The sequence below is a fragment of the Schistocerca americana genome, chromosome X (genome assembly GCF_021461395.2).
Source record: "Schistocerca americana isolate TAMUIC-IGC-003095 chromosome X, iqSchAmer2.1, whole genome shotgun sequence".
Classification (NCBI taxonomy): Eukaryota; Metazoa; Arthropoda; class Insecta; order Orthoptera; family Acrididae; genus Schistocerca; species Schistocerca americana.
In genome coordinates, this window is record NC_060130.1 from 563,165,533 (window position 1) to 563,192,689 (window position 27,157).

At 38.1% G+C, this 27,157-nt stretch overlaps 1 protein-coding gene across 1 annotated transcript; it reads right to left on the bottom strand.

The window, feature by feature from the left end:
- Positions 1 to 2,011: 2,011 nt before the first annotated feature.
- LOC124556160 lies at positions 2,012 to 5,566 on the bottom strand. Its single transcript, XM_047130170.1, has 4 exons — positions 5,472 to 5,566; positions 4,838 to 4,928; positions 3,474 to 3,780; positions 2,012 to 2,041 (listed from the first exon to the last, which is right to left on the bottom strand). Exons 1-4 carry the CDS (start codon positions 5,503 to 5,505, stop codon positions 2,012 to 2,014), a joined length of 462 nt encoding a protein of 153 aa, XP_046986126.1. The 5' UTR covers positions 5,506 to 5,566.
- Positions 5,567 to 27,157: the final 21,591 nt, after the last annotated feature.

Here is a 27,157-nt window from a genome sequence, read left to right on the forward strand (position 1 = left end):
CACAAAGAATATTCAAGTACATGTGAATTACGAAGGGACCAAACTGCTGAGGTCATCGGTAACTAGAATTATGCACTACTTAAACTAATTTATGCTAAGAACAACACACACACCCATGCCCAAGGGAGGACTCGAGCCTCTGGCGGGAGCGGCCTCGCAATCCGTGACATTTCATAGCAGAATGTATTTTTTGAAGCAACATTTTTGAACAAGATATATGCTTATAATAATGCGTTTGAGTGAGAAACTCTTAATTACGATACAGCTAAAGGAAAGATTTCTACTTCAAGGGAGACTCTCAACGAAATGGACATTCAAAAATAAATACTTTGTACTTCACTTTTTTTATCCAATTGGAGTTTTAAACTATGTTCCTGTGCTTGCAGATAATAATAATGAATTAAGGATAGTCCGCCTGTTGATAGAACACAATATCCTTCAATTTGCTTAGGTTCCAAAGATTTTTAGCCTCTGCTGTTTCACCTCGAACTGATTTTTTTCTGTATTCTTTCAATTTTTGCGTAATGTCCTGTGGTTGGCAACAAAATTCAGCAGCAAGTCTGTGTTAATAGAGCATATCATCACTGCTACACCTCACCCGCCCTGAGTAGATCTTATTTGGTACTTGCCTGATATATGTGTTGTTGTTATTATTTTTGCGTTTAAAAATAATTTATCTAATAATCATTGCCAATTTATGAATGTTGCTTCATTGGTTGTGGCTCGAATGTAAATCCTCAGTGCGAAGTGGATTAAGTCACAGAAAGGAAATAACATCCCGAATTTTCAAATCCTTATGAGGAAACGTTACTTTAAACATAGAAGTTATAACAATACATTTAGCAAGTAAATAATAAATGCAGTTTAGAACACGTCACCCAAAGCCATGATGACATTCCGTGCTAATTTAGAATTATTGCTGCCTTCTAATGGCAGACACAAGATAACCTTAAAGTAAAACGAAAAAAAGAGAAAGAATAAAAGAGAAATTGTACTGATGATAACGCAAATTCGGTGGAACATATTCGCGAATTATACAAAACGAACAACATTGTGTGCTTGCAAGAAGGGGTACCTTCTTTACTTCATTATGTCTATAGTTCACGTTTTTCACTAATGCACAACAGTAGGTCTAACCTTAGAAATTAATATGTCATCGAAGAGATGAATGACATTTGTGTTTCTGGAGTGGGTGTGGTTAAACCTAGAGCTCCCATTCAATAAGTCTCTACCAGTTAACGCAAAATGTTGCACAAGAGTTTCCGTTTTTGAACAGTTAACTTTCCCACATTGCTAAACAGCAAATTGTACAAGCTCAGTATAATACCTCACAAATTAACCTCATTTTCTTTTCTCGGTTACAGATATTCTTTGTGAAAAGAGATACCTCACAAATTAATATCATTTTCTTTTCTCAGTTACAAATGTTCTTTGCAAATCCCAGAGAATAGTTCCAGATTAGTGGAGATCATAGAAAATACGTCTACCTACATAAGAGTTACTGCAAGCAGCATTCAGCATAAGTTTGCTCAGTATAAAACTTCTAAGACAGCTTTGTGCTCTTAGTAATATAGTTTTATCAATATTACCTTTCGGTTAATTACATCATAATATTTGAATAAAATGGTAGTCTGATAATCTTGCGTTCAGGATCTGTATGCTTTGCCCCATGAAATTAACAATTTATTTATTCAAACATCACTTACTAAAGCTAATACTATCATACAGGTTAAATCACATAAACTGCAGTACACAAACTGTAGTATACGCATTATCTACAACTGGAATGAATTTTCAGCTGTCATTCCATTTTCATTTTTGGTTATTGATGTGCAGTAATCAAAAAAATTTTATCTAATTGGGTCACCTGAAACAATGTGTGATCTCTTTGCTTAGCTATTATTATCATAAAATTAAGTTTAAGTGAAGTTACAGAAGTTCAACATTTCTCTTTCAGTTAAAGGATTGGACATCCTACGAGAAATAGAAAATTAAGCCTTAGAGAGACAGTTCATGGAGTATCGTCATCACTAACATCAAACTGTAATATAAATAACAGCAGATGTTAAAGAAATATAATAATTAATTGTGAGAATTATTTTATAAGTAAATTATTATATATGCAAATCAATAAAGTGAATGTTACTTACATCATTTCCAATGCATTAAAAGAAACAGCTGCAGCATGTATCTACATTTCAGGATAGATGATTAAATTATTATTTTGCTGACAGTGCTTAGGCAGGTGTTTCTATGGTTCCATTTCTTCATTAAAGTCTCTTCTGTTAAAACGCATAAGGGATGGCAACACAATTAATAAATATTGCTGTCAGATCACAACAGCATGCAGAAGGCAGATATTGAAATTTAAGTCAACAGAAATTATTCAAAAGCTATTTATTTTCGTATAGAACCACTACAAATTCATAACTGTAACTACACAAATGTTGTATACATTAAATATCAAAGCAAAAGAGGTAACCTAGCTTCGTGCTGTTATAAAACAATCTTTCATTTTATAAAAGATACTGTAAACGTTATCATGTTCCACTAAAGCTATTAGTAAAATATACTACATTATAATACTGATATATAATCTAAATTTTACAACTGTAAGTACACAAAATTTGTTTACACTCAACATAAAATTAAAAGTGATAACATTGACAAAACTGTATATTCAGCACTTTTGTCAAACAGTCATTTGCTTTGTGAAACACGTTATGAGACAATCTCATATTCACCTGAAATTGTTAGTTTAGCTATATTCACCGTTTTCATAAACTAGACAAGGGTAATTTACAAAAGTGCAGGTGGTAACATTGACTAGACAGAATACTAGGAGCTCATGTGATACCACCAGGAAATTGCACTCTTCACATCATAATTCACTTCACATACACCTAATTTAGGTAGTAGAATGCAGATTTCAGAAGTACAATTGTTCTCTGTGAAACAAGGATCAAAGAAATTGAACATAAATGTATCCACTATGACACTATTGTTGACTGAAGAGGATTTTCGAATTTCGTATATTTTTGTGTGTGTTCAGGGGGGGTACGTGCATGTCTTTACAAATGCAGTAATGAATCAGTCAGAAAGTAAGGATAGGGGCAGAAGGGTAAAAGATGAGAAGGGATCAAAAACTAAGTGTGGTGGAGCAGAGGAGAGGAGATGTTTGTTTCTGGGTGTGTCATGGAGAAGTGTGTGGAGGGGGAATTTTAAGCATTCTAAACAGTAACTGTATCATGTATTTCGACAATAAAAAATTCTCCATTACTGTACTGCATTGTGTATTTAATACTACAGTCAATAGAGAGGAATCTAAAATAGTAGCTCCACATTCTCCAGATGGATGCTGAGATTAGAGCAGCACCGAGGAATATTATCATGATTGTGGTTAATTGGAGAACAGTGGTAGACACACATAACGGCATGTTTTCCATATGTAATACTGATGTGTCATTCCCTACTGTTGAATTGCGCTCTGATTGAGGGGTAAGTGTGCCCATTTCAGCTTGTTCTGCTGTCACTCTGTACTCATCATAACCTTGTTTGAGGTGTCCCATTCCAGCAACAAATGTGTCTGTGGCATACATTTGGATATGCTCCACAGTTTCCACTTCAGATCTCAGTGTGTTAGTGGTCTGAATAACTGTAGTCTCCTTGGTCAAATCAAGTTCATCATACTTTTCAGTGAAGTCCCCCATGTCAGCAGATACTGCGGGATTATCTACAGTTTGTGATGCTTTCGATACTTGACTGAAGACTGCAACATTCCTGAAACCCAGAAAAGTAAAATTATTAGTAATGTTTGAGCGAAATTAGCTAACTTCAACGACAGAGAAACTAAACATCACTATAGCTACTAAAATGTATTAAACAAATAACAGTGTTGACATAATGATAATTTTCAAATCAGATAAGAGAAATTATTAATTAGGAAATGAATTTCCTTATCGAGTGGTATTATAACATTCTATATAAAATGGAATGTAGCTGTAAAATGATCCTACAGTAGTAGAAAACTTGGATACTTCTATGTAATGTTGAACAATGTAGACATAAGAGTAGTGTCATAGAGGCAGCTACAACTATATATCACCCTCATGACTGTCAAACCTAGTAGCGTTGTCTCTGTTTGAGAGTATAAAGAGGTATATGTTACAATCAGTGCACAAAACCATGAGAAACTCTTGTAAAGCGTATCCCATGTACTGGACCACCCATACCAGCTTGTCAATTAAGATGGCAGGAAGTGAAGTGTATGACTATGCTTAGCTTTACAGCGTTTTTGTTATATGTAGTATGTACACAGCTATCAGTTTTGTTTCTTTTAAGAAATAGTTCCTCTGTAACTATTAACTATAATTTGATGTGCAATTCATTTCAAATTAGGCAGATAAAATCAGTAACAAACAGAAGTAACAATCGTGATGTATAATTGTCCTAGCACAAAACATAAACAAATAATAGTAATGACTTCATGTACAGTAGTAAACATAACTCATATCTGGTGTTATAAAATTAGAAAAAAATTGTAACATTAAACACTGATCGATATGTAAAAGGAGGTTGTAACTTGCTAGCTGGTATTGCTTATTAGCCAAAAGCCAATTCATAGATAAAATAAAATGCTACATGATTATTATACCTCATAAATATATAGCTATTTCTCGGCCCTTAGAGAGGCCTTTGCTTAGAATCTATCGTGTACACTTAAGGATTCAATTCACTTAATCTCAAAGTCCATTCATTCCTGTCCAAAACTGAGTAACATTCATATGAACATACTAGAACAACCATAAAGGGTAAGAACATGCTATGTAGTACTTACTCAAATTGACGATCAGGCAGCTCATATCCAGGAACGACGGTTGTGAAATTCCCAGAATTTGTGGTAGGTTCCTTAAGTACAGCTGTAAAAACTGAAATAGAAAGAAGTCTGTAAGCACCCACACAAAATTAAAATCGGGTAACGGTTTTCACTTTCTTAACAATTTGTCACAATATTACTGTATCAATAAATACAAACTGTAAAGAAGATCATTGTTCGTAATAGGGGACCGTAAACTGTCATATCCTGTATGTGAGCTGACTGCATTTAGTTATGACCATTCAGCTATATTAAAACGACGAAAAATATTTGTTTAAGCTATCAACGTGTTCATCATATGCATAGCTTTTAAAAAGTTGTCTCAGTGTTATATTTTTAGAAGATTTATTCTGAGCCTGCTATCACTGATCCTGTCACAAAGGTTACTAAATTATATCGATAGTAAAACACCTTCACAACGACCCAATTCATTCATTACATACGAAAATTGGTTTGAGAAGCTGATATAAGCCAATATAGTCTGAGGAATCGATTCAAAACATTTCATAGACTGTGTAAATCAACCAATAATTTTGAAGCTCAAATCAAAATTGGAGTAGTAGAAAGAAATTATTCGTTGAGAAATGGTACTTACCAAAGATACTTAGCAAAAAAGAGAAAAAATCCATGTCTGTAGACAGATAGAAAATAAAAAAAGAGTTCCCTGCACTAAACAAGAACTCACGTCTTCTCCACACAATGGGCAGCTCGAGAATGACGCGAGTCACTGCTGGCTTTGTGATGTTGTGGACAAATGAGGCATTAGGCTGCTGACGAACGAGCCTACGGCTGATAGTAGAGGTCGCCCTTGTAGCGAAGACGCCAGCTCCATCTCTCAGATAATCTAGGTAACAACCAAGTGAGATCTTCATGCGCTCTCTTTTATATTGGCCTCCAAATTTCTTGCAACAGGTGGCTTGAATGTTAGAAGAAAATAATGACTTTTAAAAGGAAATAACCTGCGCTTTGAAATGAGGATTAAATTTAAGAGACGTCGGTGGAAATCTTTAACCACAGTGTGTTGCATCAGCTCTGTTTCAGATAAAACCGGCTTAATTCGTTATTGTCGCCTTCATTACGTATCATTTCGTGTAAAGAGTGATGTGGTTTTAATAGCCAGTAAAATACACAGGCTTTCACATTCGTGCATCGCAGGTAGACGGACACAAGCAGGATTTCGTAACCTACATCAGTTGTAGCTTTTATACCACTAAAATAAAATTTACGCTTTAATGGTGTATGTTGCTCAGTGTTATATAACAGTATTAACCTAATATGATAATTAGACACGTAGAACTGTTTTCAAGATAGTTATACTCTTTTAGTTCCTTCATATCCATTGTTTTGGATGGTTTGTCGCCAGCAGAAATTCATCCAAAGATTCAACAGGTGAGAGATGGGGAGCTGACTCCAACCATGAGGGAGAATTATTCTGCAGCTATCTAACTATAGCATGACCAACGAATGTGAAACACATGGAAATGGTACAAAGTGCATAATGTATTAGTCAACGAACAGTAAATACAAGTTTATGTACATATCAAGCTCGTTACTCATAGCGAGGAGAAAAATGGACCATCACTACATGGAAAAGACAGAACAGTAATAAACGACGTGCGTGGAGGCTTGTAGCCACGAAACGAAAAGGGAGATACAGATTTTATCCACTGTGTGACTAGTAGCAATAAGATAATCAAGGTGTGTCCCATATTTTGTATCTCACAGTAAAACGATTGATCAGTAAGCGTGAAAAATGTTGACTTTTGTGTACGCCAACTGGGTGAAAAGTTTTTGTGCTTACGAGTATGGACTACAACAGCACGCAAAGAAAAAAAATCTTCTTAATTTGCACAATAGCTGCACGATCCTTTGCAACCGACCGATCGCTCGAAATAGAGTCTTGATGTTTAATGTCAATCTGGCGATAGCACCAGACTGCCCGTTTTTCCCACACGAGCGTTAATGTGAACAGATGCGTATGGTGGAATTTTCGAAACTTGCAAATTTGGGAACTAATTATGTTATGAAATAATGATTTAAAGCATAGTGCAATTAGATTTGCATCTTTGAAAATGTCTCATAATGAGGACTTGCCGTTAAAGCACGTAGGTAAACATTCCTTTCCTCGCAATATATTTAAAACCATTGGGATCCTTTCATCTTCATTACTATTCACAAGACGTTTTGAGAATTTGTATGAACATCTATAGGCAGATACAGCGGATTTTCGCATGTATGTTTCAGCTGAAGGTGGATAGTGGTATGTTCTCTTTTTCATTAAGGATTCCATTAAGCAGCACACAGCAAACAAATATCACTTGCACCCTTGTATAACACTTTTAGAAACCAGCAGTAGAACATCCGCGTCGTAATATCTTTATAATAATACCACAAAGGTACCTCATTTGGCCCAGCGTAGTGCACGAACCCGACATGGCATGGATTCAAAAATCGTGGGGAGTGTCCTGCAGAAACTTTGAGAAATGCTGCCTCTGTAGCCGTCCATAATTGCATGGTTACATGCACAAATTGACCTCTCATTTACGTTCTGTATTGGGTGATCCAATTGGCCAAATCATTCGCTCGAACTGTCCAGAATGTTCTTCATACCAGTGATTAACAATTGTGGCCCAGTAACATATCACATTGTCATCCATCAAAACTCTATCGTTTTTTGGGAATATGTAGTCCATGAACACATGGTCTCCAAGTAGCCGAACATAACAATTTCCAGTCAGTGATCTGTTCAGTAGGACCAGAGGATCCAGTCCATTCCATGTAAACACAGCTCACATTGTTGTGGAACCAACGTCAGTATGCACCGTGCTTTGCTAATAACTTGGCTCTATGGCCACACTCGAACTCTTCCCAACTGAAATCGAGACCCATCTGAGAGGGCAACGGTTTTCTAGTAGTATAGGGTGCAACCAATATTGTCACAAGCCCTCGAGAGGCGATGCAGACGACGCCCTGCTGTTAGCAAAGGGTATCTAGTGCCATAGCCGACTGACGAAAAATTTCACTGCACTGTACTACATCCCACCACAATTCCTTCGATTTCTTCGTGCAGTGTTGCTTTGCTGTTAACACCGACGATTCTACGGTAACACTGTTGCTCTCGGACGTTAAGTGAAGGTTGTTAGCCGCTGCGTTGGCCGTAGTGAGAGAAAATGCATGAAATTTGATATTCTTGGAACCCTCTTGGCATTGATGATCTCGAAATATTGAATTTCCAGACTGACTATTCCTAGAAGCCTGGATGTGTTTTTTCGGTCGATGCTTCCTTTTGGTGTAACTGTAGCAGAAGTTTCTTTTTTTCTCCAACATTGCAATACTTTGATATTAGTTACATCGTCTACCCATTTGTTATTCAGCATTACTTTGAAGCTCCCCATTTCAGTGACTGCCATTCTCTTCTTGTCTGACCTAATTATCATCCAAGTTATTCTGTCAGACAAGGTTAAACTTATTAGAAATACCGTCAGCAAAAATTCTCAATACTTCAATTTATATTTTCTGTCAACAATTTTCTTACTATAAGTAAAGTGGGGATTAAACAGCAAAAATCGTCGATCCTTTTTAGTGTATAATTTACTAACTTAATTCTGTCAGCAGCACCTTATGTAATTCGACTGTATTCCATTACCGTTGACTGACTTTTCATTATGGTCGTCTAACAACATTATTTCAAAACACAATCCATTAAGTTCAACTGCTCCTCCAAGGCCTTTTATGTCTCTGACAGAATTACAATATCATCCTCGAGCCGCAAAGTTTTTCTTTCTATACTCTGAACATTATTTCCCTCGCCGAATTTCTCCCTAGTACTCTCTATTGGGTTTTGAATGTACACGATTAATAAACTAGAAGAGAAAGGACGATCCTTTATCGCTCCCTTCTGAGTCTTTATCATGCTTTCAGGCTTCCCACTTTTGTAACGACGGTCTCGTGTGTGCGCACATTGTAGACATCTTTCGCTCCTTGTGTTATACTCGCTACCTTGAGAATCTGAATGGCTATATTATAGCGAAGGTTCTCCTAAGCTTCCTCCAAATCAAAAGATGGTACAAACGTAGATATTCATTTATTCAGTCGATCTTCTAACAAGGAAGAATCACAAACGTGCAAGATATTAGGCCTAGGAATCGATCCGCGTGAAATTTGGGCCATTATTCTGACAGTAGGTAGTCACTGCCTTCCTTATCTACAGCTTTGAAACTTTGGTGCGCACCGGATGTTTGTTACTCGCTCCAGCCCACTACAGCCGCCTAATGCCTGCGAGTGATGTGCTATGCAGCCGAGCTACAGCCGGAACCCTCCTATCTGTGGCATGTTGATGTCGAGGGAGGATGTGAACAAATCTGCCCTACTTGTTTTGAAATTTTGTTCGACATCCAGTATTACTGTACGCTAAACGTATTTACTAATGTGGGTGTGTGCTATGTCAACCTTAAGCACATGTAAGTTTAAGATTCTTTTAACAAAATTATCGTGGTGATGCTCTGGCGATATGTGCCTCGAAATCAGAGTGAATAATCCCAAAGAAGTGAAGAATTATGAAATGAAACTAATAATATTGAAACTAATAATATTGAAACTAAAGAAGTGAAAAATTATTATGAAATGAAATTCGTGATTTTCGATTTACAGTTTCATAGTGCCATTCATGTTGAATAATAGCGCATATCCTACAGATTTCGTTTACTTCAGCAGTGCTAGCTTTCGAATAAAAAAAAGAAAACGTGTGACAGTAATGTTAATAATCAGATAGCGCTACGCTACTTATTTAATAAGAGTCTCAATCGTTTCATTCATATGGACTGCATTTGTGGATCACAAGACAAAAAGCTGTGTGGCATCAGCAACACGTTAGGAACTGCTCACTTTGACGCAGTGAACAGAGCAACTTACAAATGTGGAAAAATTAGTTCACAAATGTGTTACTTCACTGTAATTCAATCGCTAAGCACGAAAGCTTAAATACTGCACTTTCAGAAAGTGATAATTGCGTACTGTGTTTGTTATTGCCAAAATTTTCACGAGAGATCGATTCCTGGGGCTGATATTTCACAAGTGGGTTTTCTTCTCCTTAAAATATGAGGTCACGTTGGTGATGTCCTCTTGTAAGATACGTCGTAACGTCAGTAGGGCTTAGTGTATTCCTACACTTGTCCGGCACAATAAGTTATGTTCCCCGAGTGCGTTTTCATCACTTTGCACAAGAGCGGCTGAACCTTTAAGTCCCTGACTGCTGGACTGGTATTACGGTCAACACGCTAGACCTCTTTTCCGCTTTCCTCTACGTCCACGAGACGTTGTGGTACGCGATTCTTTTCCTTTGGGGCTTCATAAAAGATCGTATCTAGTTTCCACCACTACCTATTATTTGCCAGAGTTGATACACAGAACTGAATAGGCTGCTGCTTTCATTAATCCAGAGTGTGAGATGAATTAAATTTTAGATAGGATTTGCGCCGTATAACTAAAGGTGCACATAGAGATGACTTGCAAGAAAAATTAGGTTAGTTACACTTTCATTTGTTGTAAAAAATCTGAACTGCACTGTCGTAATATACTACTGAAACTGAGTCACCCTTTTGCGACAACCTTAAATAGGAGTTTCAAAGTATAGCATTTTACATATGGAATATTTTCATTTCTTTTCTCTGTGCAGTACGCAAGAAGAAAAGATTTTTTTTGGGGGGGGGGAGTATGTATATGATGTTATGAAAAATACAGAATATTTTTCGCTTTTTCCAAGTAAAATACAAGAGTATTTAGCATGACAGCGGTTAGCATCATATGTACGGGAAAATGGTGGAGAGTCAGAGAGCATCTAGTCTATATCCTCTGAAGTAGCAATGTAGTATTATTGTTAGTGGTTTAGTGTAACGTTTTGGTACAAGTCAGTGGCCAGGGTGTAGTGCAGAGAGGGATAGTGTATGTATTAACGTCCGGAGAGAGGAACGATGGAAAGTTCTTGAGCAAAACCGAGGATCCGAAGGTATATGAAATTTAGCGTACTTACTTGAATTCAAAGATGTACTTTGTGAATGGCTGTAAATCTCACACAGAATCGACAAAACAAGACTGTTGCCATGTCTTGAAAAGCCCGTGTACCATCGGTATTGTAGAGCTCGTACCAGTGGTAATGTAACATGCGTTGGCACCGACGGCAGCACCATACGGCCGCGGTTGTCTAGCGGTTCTAGGCGCTCAGTCCGGAACCGCGCGACTGCTACGGTCGCAGGTTCGAATCCTGCCTCGGGCATGGATGTGTGTGATGTCCTTAGGTTAGTTAGGTTTAAGTAGTTCTAGGGGACTGATGACCACAGATGTTAAGTCCCATAGTGCTCAGAGTCATTTGAACCAAGCGCCATACGTAACGCACTTTTAGCAATGAAATTGTTCTCTTCTTACTGTAACAATATTACGTATAGGTAACTCTGATTATCTGTGACTGGATATAATTACGTATAGCACTTTTATCTGTCTGAAACACCGATATGCTTGTGCATCAGATATACAAATAAGAGTAAATCTGTATAGTTACATGGTAACCGCGTGCCAGATTTTGCGAATTTGGAATTCCAAATAAATATTTAGGGTCCGCTCATTCTCGGCACCACATTTTGTGTTTTATTTTGTATTCTTTGGTGATGTGTTTCAAGCCGAAGTATGCTGAAAATGGTAATAAATTGCGCCACAGATAAGTTTATGACTTTATTGCCAGGATATATCACCATACACAGGACATGGGAGCTAGCATCCTAAGATTCGTTCTGTATGAGAGATTCACTGTGCAACTTCTCTTTCCCCAGATGTATAGAAAGTGCTACCGCGAGGGACGGATGATGGCCTGCTTCGGGGGCCGTGTTACGAAAGGTGGCGGTGCCTCAACAAGAAATTGACAGCTGTATGGAACGTCTGTTTGTAATCGGCTTCCAACTGAAAAATGAGATCAGTTTACCTGGAAAGTCACGAACTGTTCACAACCACTTACGGGATGTAACTCTTCAGGCTTTCCCTGCGATCAAATGGCATCTTGGGTTGTCGGGTGTTCTGCCAAATATCAGTGTCGTGCTTGCACGATATTTCGGTAACGTAGCTCGTAACCTTCATTGGATGCGACCTAAGACTGCTCATCGAGTGGACCTGGTCCAATATATATGTCTGTGGCCTTACCCCTCCACCTGCGGTTGCAGGCGTTCTCTCTGCAGTCCGCGCCCCCTCGCTGCCATCTTCAGTAACGCTGCCGCTCCGTTTACCGTCCGCTGCGGTACTGGAAGTTCCCTCTGTGATCCACACCCGTAGTACGGACCGTAACATTCGCGTTTTGACGCGTCAGAGTTTCGTTAGATAGAGCCGGGACTGTACATCGAAATTATTGGTCATCTCGACGCGGATCAGTACGTGCACATCATGAAACATGCTATGGTGACCATTGTGAGAACAGGCTGTCCCAAAGAACTGACAGAGTTCTAGCAGGACCACTCACAAGTCACACAAGTCAAATCGTCCAGCAATGGTTTTCGCAACAGGGTGACGTCGACGTAATTCAGTGATCAGTTCGATCGCTGGACTTGAAACCTTCGAAAATTTTTGGGCCAGAATGAAACATCACATGAACTTTCACTGACAGACACTGGCACTATGCACAACTGACCAACCTTATGTTGCACACATGGGAGAGTCTCGCAAAGGATAACACATATTTCCAGATTCTGTCCGTCTCCATACCTCTTCGGATGAGCCCAGTAATTGATGCGTGTACCTCATACTAGCCTTGTGCGTGATATGAAACTTTCCTTATCTCTCCTTACTCCATATTACAACATTTAATATACGTATATATTTGTTAATTGGATATATATATATATATATATATATATATATATATATATATATGTATGTATGTATAACATATATATGTGAAGTAATAGTAGTCTTAATGATTAAGACATACAAATTTAAGAAAGAGCATAAACAAGTGAAGAAATGGTGCCGTAACATGAGACAATCAGAGAAAACACTTAAAAGTGACCAATATAGGAACAAGTAAACCCTAAAACAATAATATTCTCTTCTTGCTGCCTCTACAACAATCTCTACGTTTTCTATGTAAAAGAAGTGGAACGAATACATACAAAAGCTCTATTTCAGTTAACATTCTTTGGGAGCTCAAGGATAGCATTCCACGCAATATGCCCATTTCGCTACGTCACTCTTCAGAAAAGTGATCACTGCAAAATACGTACATGTTGCGTTTATCTTCATGCAGTATTAATTATTAACAGTTAAATTTGTATCAGATTCCTACTGACTGGAAGATTATGTTTTTTTTGTTCATCTCCTTTTAGTTTTCAAGAACCAAAGTTCGCTTCCGTCTCTACTCATTCCGTTGCAGCTATCTTCTCTTTGAATTGTTTCAAACCTTCTCTGTATGGAGACGATGTCGGCTGCTTAACAGATTCAGAACGTGGTGATTTGTAGGAGCTGGTGGCTCTGGATATGGTTTGCTGATTTTGGGGGATGGCCGGATATAATTTATATGCACATTTACACCGTTGTTTGCATCTTGTATTTGAAACGCCTGGTATTTTGTAAAGTCATTGTCTCTAAGTATATGCCTGTTACACGGGGAGAGCCCAGTTTTCCAAATGCCGCTAGGGTACTTCCCTTGTTATTGTCCTCACACAGCTCGCTACAAGTAACGTTATAATCAAAAATGAGGCTACCAATCGCTTCGGTTTCTATTTCTTAAGGACACTATGTTTTAAGTGAACCAACGAGCACCACACATCATACTGCATTTTATGTGTTGAGTCGGGTGATCAATAGATGATCTCTTGCGTTGTCTATCACACAAACGTGATATGATGCCCATCGTGTATTAACACAACATGACTGTTACCAAATGGCTTCAAAAAGCTCACAAAATTGTCAGACGGCTCGGGAATAATATGAATCTGAATGCAACTAGCCGATTAGGGTAGCAAGTTATCGTAATATGAGACAGCGTGTCCCCGTATGCGACAATATTGCGTGTTAGGATGCCCGCTGTATCGCATATGAGGCATAAGCTATCTTGCGCTAGAAACATAGCGTCATAGTCACGCTCGTCGGTTTGAAGGTCAGTTCATTATTGCGAATGGAAGAGTACTTTGTGAAGAGAACAGTCTTACGAACAGTGTTGCAACAGCTACTCAACTTCATATTTCGAAGTACTACAAGGACATACACTCAAAGAACTTGGGATAAAAAATTTATAAAATCCACGTTTCTCGACAGTGACCACCTACGTAATGCTTCTTTTGACACTGCTCTACGGCTCAGCCGTTATGAGAACTGAGTTCTGATACTCCCCAACAGAGCCGAGCACCACTTTAGCCAGAGTCTAGATGTCTCCTATTAACGAACTCTCAAATAATAAATACTTTTCTTCGGTGTTCATAAGCATTTTCGGTAATCATAGTGACATATAAGTAATATAATAATAATAATATCAAATGATAACACATATAGTCACTATCTCAAATAAAATAAATACAGTAAAGCAAAGCGAAGTGAATTTTGTGATCTGGCGTCTGCAATTATTTATATATTCGAAGACCACTGAAAACAATGAGTTCTATTTTCCTCGCAAAATAGGTGGAATCGAACTATTATTTCCATTGGAATAACATATTCTACGCTAGTCGTGTCAGTTGGAATGCCGTGCAATTTAGTATCTGCGTACCGTTTTCGGGTCATTATTTACGTCTGATATAATAGACATTGTCCGTCAGAATTTAAACTACTTACTCACACCCATTACGCTGAATAGATGAACCTATTTTTCGCAGCGTATTTGCAATTTTACTTCAAGACCAAAATTTATGACCTCATCGTCGAACATTTATTCTCTCTTACTCAGTTTCATCTTAATTTTTTTCCTACTGCTTTTGCTTTCCAGTTATTTCTACTCCTTCTTTGACTAGTTTTATACATGCACATAAAAATTTCTCTCTGGCAACTGATTCGGAACTAATTGTTTTCAAAACCGAGAGTGACAGCGTTTCCGAATAAAAACACAAAGAGGTTTTTGTTGACATTTGCGTTTCAATTTGAGCTCATAATTCGAGAGAAAGTCGTTGTTTATTCGTGGCAAAGAAATGAATTATTATTCTAATATTTACTTACCCATTTGAAATACGCGCTTCGTCAAAGATAAAACAGTATCCAGTGACTCCTATAAGACGAATGCTCTTACAGTAACTCGGATAAATTATGTTTAATGTTTTTTTAGTTTTGCTATAAAATTTGGTTAACTTGTTCTACGATAGATCGCTTAAAATCTGCAAATAATAAGGACCACTGTTATAACATAGAAAAGCCGTTGGCATCTACTTCAAAAGGAACAAAACGTATGTTGGGCAGATGGGGGCACTGAGTCTGATTGAACGATTTACGATCACACCCTCTGACTGTGAGCTGGTTCAACGGCGATACAACACAGGTTTCGGGCCTCAACTTTTTCTACGTGTTATATCACTACATACTTCGGATTCGATGTCGACATCTTATACTTCCGTGTATAGTGTCTAACTGATATTAATTTTCAATGTTGTGTTCGCTGATACGAAAATATACTGGCGCTATAAGCCAAGAACGGCATCAACTGGACGAAAGTCATGCCACAATTTGTGACGTGGCTGCACATGCCGAGAATTCACGATGCTGTACTTAGCAATTTCTCGTGCGAATAGTTTTGTTTTGTGGCTTTATATAGGCTATTTACTGAGTTCTTGTAAGGCTGGCCACCTGAAGTTGAGTCACAATTTCGATTCTATGGGAAAAAACTGCGTTAGAATAATGTTTATGTTCGTTGAGTTGTCATCGACAGTCACTCTCATTATAGGAATAGAAAGGTTTTCCATTGAAGATGATTCCAGTGCGGTCATTTTCTTACACTATTACTGACTGGTTGTATACGTTTTCATGTCAAAACTAGCAATAGAGGAGATCACGAGAACGCAGGCCCGTGAACACACAGGAAAATTGGCATCTGTGTCAGCTTGTGTCGTTAGTGCCTCACTCCCGCCTTCTAACAGTACCGTCCTCTCACGCCATTAAAATATTATATTATGATAATTTAATCGAATTTTTAATTCGTTATCAGCGCTGCCATCCGGAATGGGATGGAAAGCAGCCGTGTAGAGCATCAGTTTCAATAACGGTTGCTGAATTAACCAAACTTACTTTTCATATTGTCCTTGGCTTTCCTAAGTACCTGTGGCTCAGCTCGTCGTCTTAATACAACTTGGGAGTGATTATTGTGGTCTGGATTTGTAAAGAACCAGTGTAGATATTAATTCACATTGGAAAGACATTGTGGTTTATTTCCAAATACAACAATTTAAGCAGCCAACTTCACGTTTTCCATTTTATGAAATTCGCTAAAGAGAGTCACATTTAAATAAACATTGTTTCCAAATTAATGAGACTACCATGCGTTTCAGTTCCATATTTCATTAACGTGCGTAGAACTTGTCAAAACTGACACTCATGTTACACAGAGAGTTCGGAGTAATCATACAAAAAATGAAACTCCGCTTCTTAATATCGACTGTTCTCCTACAGAGCTAAAAAAAGGCTCTGCTACATGACAAACTTTAAGAAGATAGCACAACTCTTTGGTTCAAAGCACCAGAAATACATTTTTGTAGCACTAATGTCAACGTCTTTCCTAAAGAAACACATAAGTAAAATAAGTCTTGCATATGTTTTTCCGTATGCTTACTTTAACAGTTATGAAGATAGCATTACACTGGAAATAAACAAAAGGAATGGAAATTATATAAATATATATTTTTAAACATAACTTTGAAATGGAATCTCCTTGACCAAAACCTGCAAAACGCAAGCTGCGTGCTCCCGAGAGACGAAACAGTCGAATAGTATTTTCCGGATAATTAATTTCTTTAGTATCAGAGATACTAAAAAATTTCAAAAATATTCCATATAACTTGAAAAAGAGTGAAATTTTAAATCAGTGATCTCATACAACACACCACTCTCGTAGACTCCCTTATTTAACATCAGAGTTGTAATTTTCCACGAAAAATGGTTGAAAAATAAATGGAATCGTAAACTTCGTTGTGTGTGAGGTTGGTATCGTAATATACTGTTGAAGAAAGGACACTGAGGTACTGACACATTATGGGCTACGTTTCATTACGTTTTTATTGCTACCATCCAGTGTAGGAAGGCTGATGTCAATGTAAGGTAGCGAGAAGCATTCACGTTTTGTCACGAGACAGATTTTCACAGGTCATAAGAGCATTGGGATGAGTAGCAGGCGTATCATTGTGGAACCTATAGAGACAACAGGAATTCACCGGCGACGCTTGGAGCGAATTAACGTAGCTGTCATCCTTTATATTTAATGTTTGAGTGGTAATACGCATCTCCAGCCGTGCTTGTGGTGTTACTTGCACTGCCAGTTTGTTAAAAAAATTCAATAATTTTAAGTCCTCACATAAAGAATAAACACAAATTCCAGTTAATGTAGATAGTTACGATAATCACAGACCGATCACATATGCACCCAGAGTGGGCAGACGCCAAACTGTTAAGACAGCTCACTACCAGTGTGTGATAGTTTTCAAAGGAGACAATACGTGAATCTGTGTGTTATTTATCATAATTGCCTTGGATGATGTTCTAATGAGTGCGTGTGTTAATCTCGAATGATTTATGTTAAGTTGGTTTATATTTTTGTTAAAGAAAATAAATATTTTCACAGTTTTAGAAAAACTGAGTTAGTGTTTTTAAGACTTATAATTTTTTTGTATATAATTATTGCCAAAACAGATAAGGCAAAATGAGTCCTGTTAATGACAATATGGGTGTTAAGCTCAGTAATCAAGACACTGATAATAATGAATGCAACTTTAATGAGCTGACTAATAATATTAACGATAATGTAAATGTCATTGTGTAGTAAATGAGGAAAATGTTGAAGTACGTGAGGAACAAGAGCTTAGTGATGAAGGAATTCTTATTGAATACAGAGACTTATATTAGTTGTAACAATGAGATTGGTGTTGGAACTTAACAAACAACGTGAGTTTGAGTTTTTATAACTCGAAAAGAGTCACATGTTAAGGGATTTTCATAGCAAAATAAAAACGAAGTGGTCAACAGAATTTTTTAGGGAATTGAAAATAAACACTGAACAAAATAATAATTAGTTAAACCAAACTGACAATTAGTTAACCCAAACTAATAAAGAGATAAAGCAAACTAATAATGGGACTGATGAATCTAATGAGCCATTGGATCTGGTGATCCACTGTTTAGGAGACACTCGTAAAGAAATTAAAACTGAAATGACTTAAATAATGTGTGAATTGACAGACTAGAAAAAACTGTTAATATTTAAAAACTTGAGTACTGAAAAGAATTAGCTAAATACTGAGGATGAAACGGTAGGAGAGTTTATTCGTGATTTCAATAATGTTCAAGAATATGGCGATGAAATGGCAGAGAATGAAGATAAAGGTAAAGAATTTATGTCTGATGTAGATGCTGTAAATGAAAATTTAAGAACAGAGTCACTTAAAGGGTGAAGACGAACCGCGACCAATACAAAACAAAAAATATATGTTTTATTCTACAGTCGCAATTAATTTAGTTTGCTAACTGAAAAAAAAAACTGTGCTAGTTGACTGAAACACATACTTTTATACAGGGTGTTCCTAAAGTCCTGGAACACTTTCAGTTATTTATTGCACAAGAACCAAACATTGTACAGATATCATACATATGCCATTTTGAAGAGAAACAATGAAAGTTTTTTTCATGTATACCGCCACAGCGTAGTTTGGTAATTAGTCGATAGTTAGCGCTAGACGAATTCAGGTGCAGAGCGAGCTTTGTGTGTGTTGAAGTTCTACAAAAACAAGTGTTCAACGGATGTTTAGAATCAAGTACAGTAAGAAGCCATCAACAAGGAAGGCAATTTATCACTGGCACAACAAATTCGTTACCACGGGTTGCTTGTGCCCGGCAAAGAGAAGCGGACGTCCCAGAGTGGTTGAAGCTCCAATTTGAATGGTCTCATAGACAGCTTCTGTCGCAGCACTTTCCACACGGCCATTAGAGCCATTTCGTGTTCACGGGTTGCACGATGTACCGATTTCTTTGGACTCCTTACGAATGTCTCTCGTATGCGCTCCACATTCACTTCACTCACATTGGGACGTCTGCCTCTCCTTGCCGGGCACAAGCAACCCGTGGTAACGACTTTGTTGTGCCAGTGGTAAACAGACCTCCTTGTTGGTGGCTTCTTACCATACTTGATTCTAAACTTCCGTTGTAGCACACTTGTTTTTGTCGAGCTCCAACACACAGAAAGCTCGCTCCGCATCTGAACTCGCCATGTTTGCGACTAGCGCTGACTATCGGCAAATTAACATACTATGCTGTGGCGGTATACATGAAAAAAAACTTTCAGGGTTTCTCTTCAAAATGACATATGTATCGTATTATTATATCTGTACAATGTTTGGTTCTTGTGCAATAAGTAATTGAAAGTGTTCCCAACTTTATGTACACTCTGTATAATATTAGTGATATAATTAACGATCATTTATGTCAGATAACAGGTTATGATTAGCATAAAACAATGCTGTGACCATTGACAAAGAGGCAGAAAATGTTTTCTGAAGTCTGTATTTTTTGGAAAGACTATGGACCTTGGATTTAGGTTCAAGAGCATAACACTTTCAAATGACAACTTCTGGTCGTGTCATAGTAGAATGAAAAAACGTAGGTGAAACAAATGTAGCTGTTTAGACTGTTAGAAGTGTACTTAAATTTAATGTTTGTTGTGAGGTCATTTAATTTTTTTTTCTAATTTCTTGTGACAGGTCCTCGAATTGTGTATATATTACGTATTTGAAGTAAGAGAGAGGTTTTGTAAAACGAGTGCACAGTGCATGGACTGTTAAAACCAGTTGTGTAGATAGGAGCAGTACTGGAGACGTGGCTAACAATGTGTGGAACGACGAATTGCCAGCCACCAGCTGTTTCGGCAACATCGTAGCCGTGGCATTTGACAGGGCGGAATGCCGATGACGCATAGCTGCGTGGTGTGCGACGAGTCGTACGAGGACACGTAATGTACTCAAGCATAACAGGCATCTACTTTTCTGTGGAATAGAAGTGAATATTGTGTGATTAGCACTCAAGTTATTGTGTTGTGATTATTTATCATATATACAATTAATATTACTGTAATGTTGTCTCTGTTTTATGGGGATTGTGACACTATATATCTTTAATATCTGTACTATTTAAAGCGTGTTTTGTGTACCAAGATCATCAGGAGTGGAAAATAGATGCCAACAACGCCTGAAAGACACAAGCGCCTATGAATCAACATATGGCTCTGCAAGTAACAACAGAAAATAAACTGATGGACGTGGAGTGGAGGTGTCGTAAGGGTTGAGTACGAAAATTGTTTTTTTGCTGCATTTGCAAGAAGAGAGAGAACAAAGAGGATTACTAAACAGTTGTAACATTATCTTACTAGAGCCAAATTTTTCTTACAATTAGTTACATGTGTATGTTGCATATCGACAGTACGGACGAGCGCCTTAAAAATTAAAGAAATTTTGAAATAATGAAAGCAAAATAGTAGGAAAATGTCATGTAGTAGTGCAGATAACGCCTTAGTAAATCTGTAACTAGTGACATGTTTCAAATTTTGTAACTTTTTCAAAGCCAAGAAACCTTAGAAGTACTTCTTGGTTTTGGGCTATTTGGCGTTTCACATCTACTAAAACTGAACTAATATCCACCCTAACAGGCTTCGAAGGCTCAACGGGACCGCCGGCCGCCGTATCATCCTGAGGCCACAGGCGTCATCGGATGTGGATATGGAGGGGCATGTGGCCGGCATACCGCTCTCCCGGCCGTATGTCAGTTTCCGAGACCGTATCACATCTACGCCTACATTAGTTATATTTTTGTTACAACGTTTTAACATTTAGTACTGGAAGATTCATGTCACTGTGTAACAACTACAACTGTACATATAATAATTTTTTCTTCTGATTTTCGGTAAATTAGTGTAAGCGATGTTCTGATTTCATTTCTTTTTTCTTTTCATGTCATTGTGTTGAGGAAACTATAAACCACTTTCGATGTGAATATTATTATTATTCACGTTTGGGCCCTACTGGACCACGCGAAGTACAATCACGGGGCATTCAGTTATTTTCTTTTAGACTTTCTCTCTGCCCAAACTGTTTTCATTCTCTCGGAATGAGCTCTTTTCCTTTCATCAGACCATGTGGTTCCAGTTTTCTTTGGTTTTTCAGCTTGACCAACTACCCAGTCATGAATTTTTTGCCCAAATAATTTTCTGTCTTGAATTTCATCTTGTTTTATATCTGCCTCTTTCATGTCCTCTTTTATAGCAGCAATCCATTTTATTGTCTCAAATTTAGCTTTACTTCGATTTTCGTAGAATTCCACTACTTGTTTAGTTAGTCTGGTAGCATCCATTCTTTTAATATGCCCATAAAATTTTAATCTGCGTTTTTTCATATCCGAATATATGCTGGTGTATTGTTGAATTTCACTATTTGCTCTTAGCCTGTATGTTCCTTCTTCAGTATATTTTGGACCTAGAATTTTTCTGATTACTTTTCTTTCTCTTTTTTGGATTTCTTGAATGTCCTTTTTTCTGTTTAAAATTAGCGTTTCAGCCCCATAAAGGCACTCTGGTTTTATGACCGTGTTGTAATGTCTCAATTTAGAGTACCTCGAGAGACGTTTTTTGTTGTAGATGTCTTTTGTAAGTCTAAAAGCTGTCTCCATCTTTTGACAACGAATTTCATTTCCAATTTTTTCTAGACCAGTCTCTGAGATTGTTTCACCTAAATATTTGAATTGCGAAACTCTTTTGATTTTTCCATACTTAGTTTCCAAAAGTTTGGGTTCCAGTTTGTTGCTAGTCATATACTGTGTTTTTTTCAAATGAGATTTGGAGACCTACTCTTTCTGCTGTTTCTTTAAGAATTTCTATTTGTTTCTGAGCAATTTGGATGTCCTGCGTTAGAATAACCAAGTCGTCTGCAAAGGCCAAACAGTCTATTCGAATATTTGTTCGTCCTAATTTCACTGGTTGGTCAATTTTGAACTCCAATTTTCGTTCGCGCCACTCTTGTATTACTTTTTCTAGAACGCAGTTAAATAGCAACGGAGAGAATCCATCACCTTGCCTCACGCCTGTTTTTATTTCAAAGGATTCTGAAATTTCTCCTCTGACTTTACTTTTGATTTTGTACCAGTTAGCGTGTCTCTGATAATTGCCGTGGTTTTAGGATCCAGGCCTTGTTCTTTCACAATTTGGAAAAGAGATTCACGATCCACTGAGTCATAAGCCTTTCTAAAATCTACAAAGGTACAAACTAGTTTTTTATTGTAAATTTTTTGATGTCTGAGAATTAGTTTGAGGACTAAAATCTGTTCTGGGCCAGATCTATTTGGCCTGAAACCTGCTTGATATTCGCCAATTTTCCATTCAAGTTGTTGTTGTGCTCGGTTCAGAAGACATTGAGAGAGGATTTTGTATGTGACTGGAAGAAAAGAAAATCCTCTGTAATTATTAACATCAGTTTTGTCTCCCTTCTTATGAAGTGGGTGAATCAAGGCGGTTTTCCATTCATCAGGAATTTTTTCAGTTTGCCAAATGTTTTGCACGATTGAAGTAATTTCTTTAACGGTTTTTGGACCAGCTGCCTTTAAAAGTTCTGCAACAATTCCATCTTCACCAGATGCTTTGTTATTTATCAACCTATGAATTTCTTTAATGATTTCCTCTTCATTTGGTGCAAGTGAAACTGGATTGCATTGTTGGGGAATTTTTGGTGGAAATCTTTCTGTGGGCTCGGGGCAATTTAGAAGATTCTTAAAATATTTAGAAAGTTCTTTGCAATTTTCTTGGTTGTTAAGAGCCAACTGTCCATTTTCCTTCTTGAAGCAAAGATTCTGGGGTTGGTACCCCTTTATTTTGGTTTTAAAAGTTTTATAAAATTTTCTGGTGTTGTATTTCTGAAAATCTTCTTCAATTTCTAAGAGTTGACTATTCTCATATTGTCTTTTTGTTTGTCTAATTAGTTTTGAAGTGTCTTTTCTAGTTGTCAGGAATGTATCATATGTGTCTTCTGTCTTGTTGCTATTCCATGCTTTAAATGTCTCTTGTCTGGCTTTGATTGCATGATCACAGTTTTCATTCCACCAAGCATGTTTCTTGTGTTTTCGTAAAGGAATTTGATCTTGAGCTGTTTTGATAATCTTGTGTTTGAGTTGTTCCCAATTTTGTGCACTTGTTTTGTCAAATTCGTCTGCTAATAATGATGGTTGGATTTTACTGGTGTCAAATTTGGGGATTAATGGTGTCCTTTTGTTGAAATTTTGGGGTTTTAGCTTTAGTTTCACACGGGTTAAGTAATGGTCTGAGTCAATATTGGCGCATTTACGAACTTGAACATTTAAAATTTCTTTGTGACATGGATACGAGATTGCAATATGGTCAATTTGGAATTCACCTATGTCCTTGTTAGGTGATCGCCATGTCTTTTGTTTTGGAGGTTTTTTCTTAAAATGACTTGACATAATTTTGAGATTGAAATTTCTGCAAAATTCTACCAGCCTCTTTCCATTTTGATTGGTCCATTTATGTGCAGGGAATTCACCGACCGTTTTTCTAAATTTTCTCTCTTTCCCTAACTGTGCATTAAAATCACCCATTAAAATCTTTACATAATTTTGAGGAATTTTGGAGACTGTATTCTCTGACACTTCCCATGACTTATTTACTTTTTCTGGATTTGTTTTATTCTCCTGGTTGATAGGCATGTGTGCGTTAATTAAACAGTACATTTTATTTGCACATTTCATGGAAATTGTCATTAGTCTGTTGTTTACTGGATTTACTTCGATTACGGAGCCAAGAATGTCTTGCGAAATTGCGAATGCAACACCCAGATGCGGAGTGTTTTTAAGAATTCTTTTGTCTGTTTTACTTTTAAACAATCGGTAGTTTCCAAAATCCATGGTATTCTCATCAGGCAACCTTGTTTCTTGCAGGGCTAAAATTTTGATATTTTGTTCTTTTAGTGTGTCTCCTAATTTATAGAGTTTTCCTGGTGTCAAGAGAGAGTTAATATTGATAGTTCCAAAAAATGGTTCGACCTTGGGCATGAGTCGGTCAAAAGACTTCGATTTCCTCTGGTTTGGGATATAGCGTTTCAGCCTAGTCTCCCCAGAATCCGATAGACTAGTTGCGCCACTGATGGCGGAGGATCTGTTACCACCTGGGGTAATTTTGTAATTACTAAAACGCTCCATAATAGTACTTAGAATCAAAGGGTTGAGCTCAGGAAAGCTCAGTGGTTAAGACTGGAGTGGTTAGTTCCAGAATTTGTATTACGGCCGCACCTCTGGTGAACAGACGCCGACCACAGTGCCGCTTGTTACAAGTCAGACGCAAGGTGGATTTATTGTATTATGTGCCTCTTCCGCTAGTTCCACCGTACCGAGATTCGTTCTCTCCGCCTTCACTACCGTTGAGGTCTTCGCTGTAACCCTAGCAAAGGGGCCCTGACAGAGTACTATCACCCGGGCCAGGTGAACTCTGGTTTTTTAAAGGAGGTTGTTACTCCTCCCCCTCCTCCTTCCTCATCACTTGCATAATGAGGCCCCGGGCTTGGGACCGGTACAGCGGAGTTGATGTGAATATTAATATATGAATATTAATATATATGTCGAATTTCATGCCATGTTATAACAAAATTGAAATGTAAGAAATGTTGAAACTGTTGTAAGATGTTAAAGTAGTAATTGTGTGCCTGGTCCATACGTAGGCAATGTATTAGGATATGTAGAATGTAAAACCTCTGTTGAATACCCTGTCTGTAAGGGAGCGTTGAAAAGGTAGATGTTTGGCGAGCGCGGGAAAATGCACACGGGCGCGGCACGGCATAACGGGCTCAGCGGTAGTAGTCGGAGTTGGGCATCGGTCTGAGAAACACGCTCTGGATCGAGGAGGCTCTCCTGGAAAACGTGATTTCATTGAGCCTCGGATGTGCCATTTCCGACGACTATACAGCATGGCTAAATTCCATAGGCTCTAAATGGAAAAGTATTGCCACGCTAAGAAGAAGCAAAGTGCCGATACATCAAGAGCCATAGCTGTGATTGTATGTGTGCTTTGCGCCTCGCCATCTCGCCGCCCGCCAACCACCGCATCGACACGAACAGGTTGAAACTTTTAGTACTGTATTCGTGTGGACCAGTGTTACTTTTGTTCCTGACTGTTCAATAACAACTTAACTTTTACCAGAACTGTCCTATCATTTAATTATCCTCATCACTAACCTAGACAGGGTCCTTTCCACATGTTGTGCAATCCGAGTGTCCCGAAATGAAGATTTGAAGTTTATGTTAATAATACTTACCTGCAGACCTATCTATGTTAGAATGATATTTAAGGAACTTTGTTGTTAATGAATATATAGGTCTGGCAAAGTTGGAAGATAATGTTGAAATTGGTTTAGTAATGAAGTTTAATTACTTGAGGCAGATAAAATGGTAATTAAATGAGCAGGAAATAAGACAAAAAGAGTAGTAAATCATATATTGTAAATCTTGAGTGCTTCATGATCTGAATAATTTAAATCCCAGTACAGTGATCATAACAGTTTCAGGGTCCCCCCCCCCCTTTTATTTTCTATTCATTTAAATTCTGAAGTGTACTGAACTGATTTGACTAGCAAAGTTAAAGTCAGTATAAAACCAAAATTTATTAGTGTTTTACCTTTTTCAAAATTGACATTGTATGTGTGTTTCGAAAGTGCTATTTCTAGGGTAACCTATGCCCGATTTTAATCAGATCAATGGACAGTACGAAGTTTGTAGTAAACATTATAGTCTATTGCTGTGTATTTATGGCTTGTCCATATTAGTACAGAAAGTGAAATTATTAGTTCAGTAAATTTTCTGGTTCTAAAAGTTACCATCTTATGCAGTGCTATCACGTGTTGTTTTGTATGAAAGCACAGCGACTTGTACAGGGAAGAAACTCAGTTAATGCCTAAATAGGCTGGCGACCGTTTTATTAACAAATTGGTAGCATCTGCTGTGTTGTTTCTTGTCCGTCATAACGTGTAGTTGCACTTCAGGCTTGCTCGACGTATCATTGTTGTTACTGAGTGGGTGAAAATCTGATTTTGCCTCCATTCTGGTACACGCGGTCAACATATATACCAAAATCCTTTCTCATAAGGTGAAGCCCGTCAACTTACCATAGTACAGGCTTTAACAAGTATCATACGCAGTAGCGTAGTGTTACAAGTGGCTTCCCGGTGACAGGACATCCAGTTGTGGTCGATCACAAATTAATGTGAATACCGAACAGTGGATGCTCAGTGGCACGAATTGCAATAATATTTAGTAAAGTAAATACACTCCTGGAAATTGAAATAAGAACACCGTGAATTCATTGTCCCAGGAAGGGGAAACTTTATTGACACATTCCTGGGGTCAGATACATCACATGATCACACTGACAGAACCACAGGCACATAGACACAGGCAACAGAGCATGCACAATGTCGGCACCAGTACAGTGTATATCCACCTTAAGCAGCAATGCAGGCTGCTGTTCTCCCATGGAGACGATCGTAGAGATGCTGGATGTAGTCCTGTGGAACGGCTTGCCATGCCATTTCCACTTGGCGCCTCAGTTGGACCAGCGTTCGTGCTGGACGTGCAGACCGCGTGAGACGACGCTTCATCCAGTCCCAAACATGCTCAATGGGGGACAGATCCGGAGATCTTGCTAGCCAGGGTAGTTGACTTACACCATCTAGAGCACGTTGGGTGGCACGGGATACATGCGGACGTGCATTGTCCTGTTGGAACAGCAAGTTCCCTTGCCGGTCTAGGAATGGTAGAACGATGGGTTCGATGACGGTTTGGATGTACCGTGCACTATTCAGTGTCCCCTCGACGATCACCAGTGGTGTACGGCCAGTGTAGGAGATCGCTCCCCACACCATGATGCCGGGTGTTGGCCCTGTGTGCCTCGGTCGTATGCAGTCCTGATTGTGGCGTTCACCTGCACGGCGCCAAACACGCATACGACCATCATTGGCACCAAGGCAGAAGCGACTCTCATCGCTGAAGACGACACGTCTCCATTCGTCCCTCCATTCACGCCTG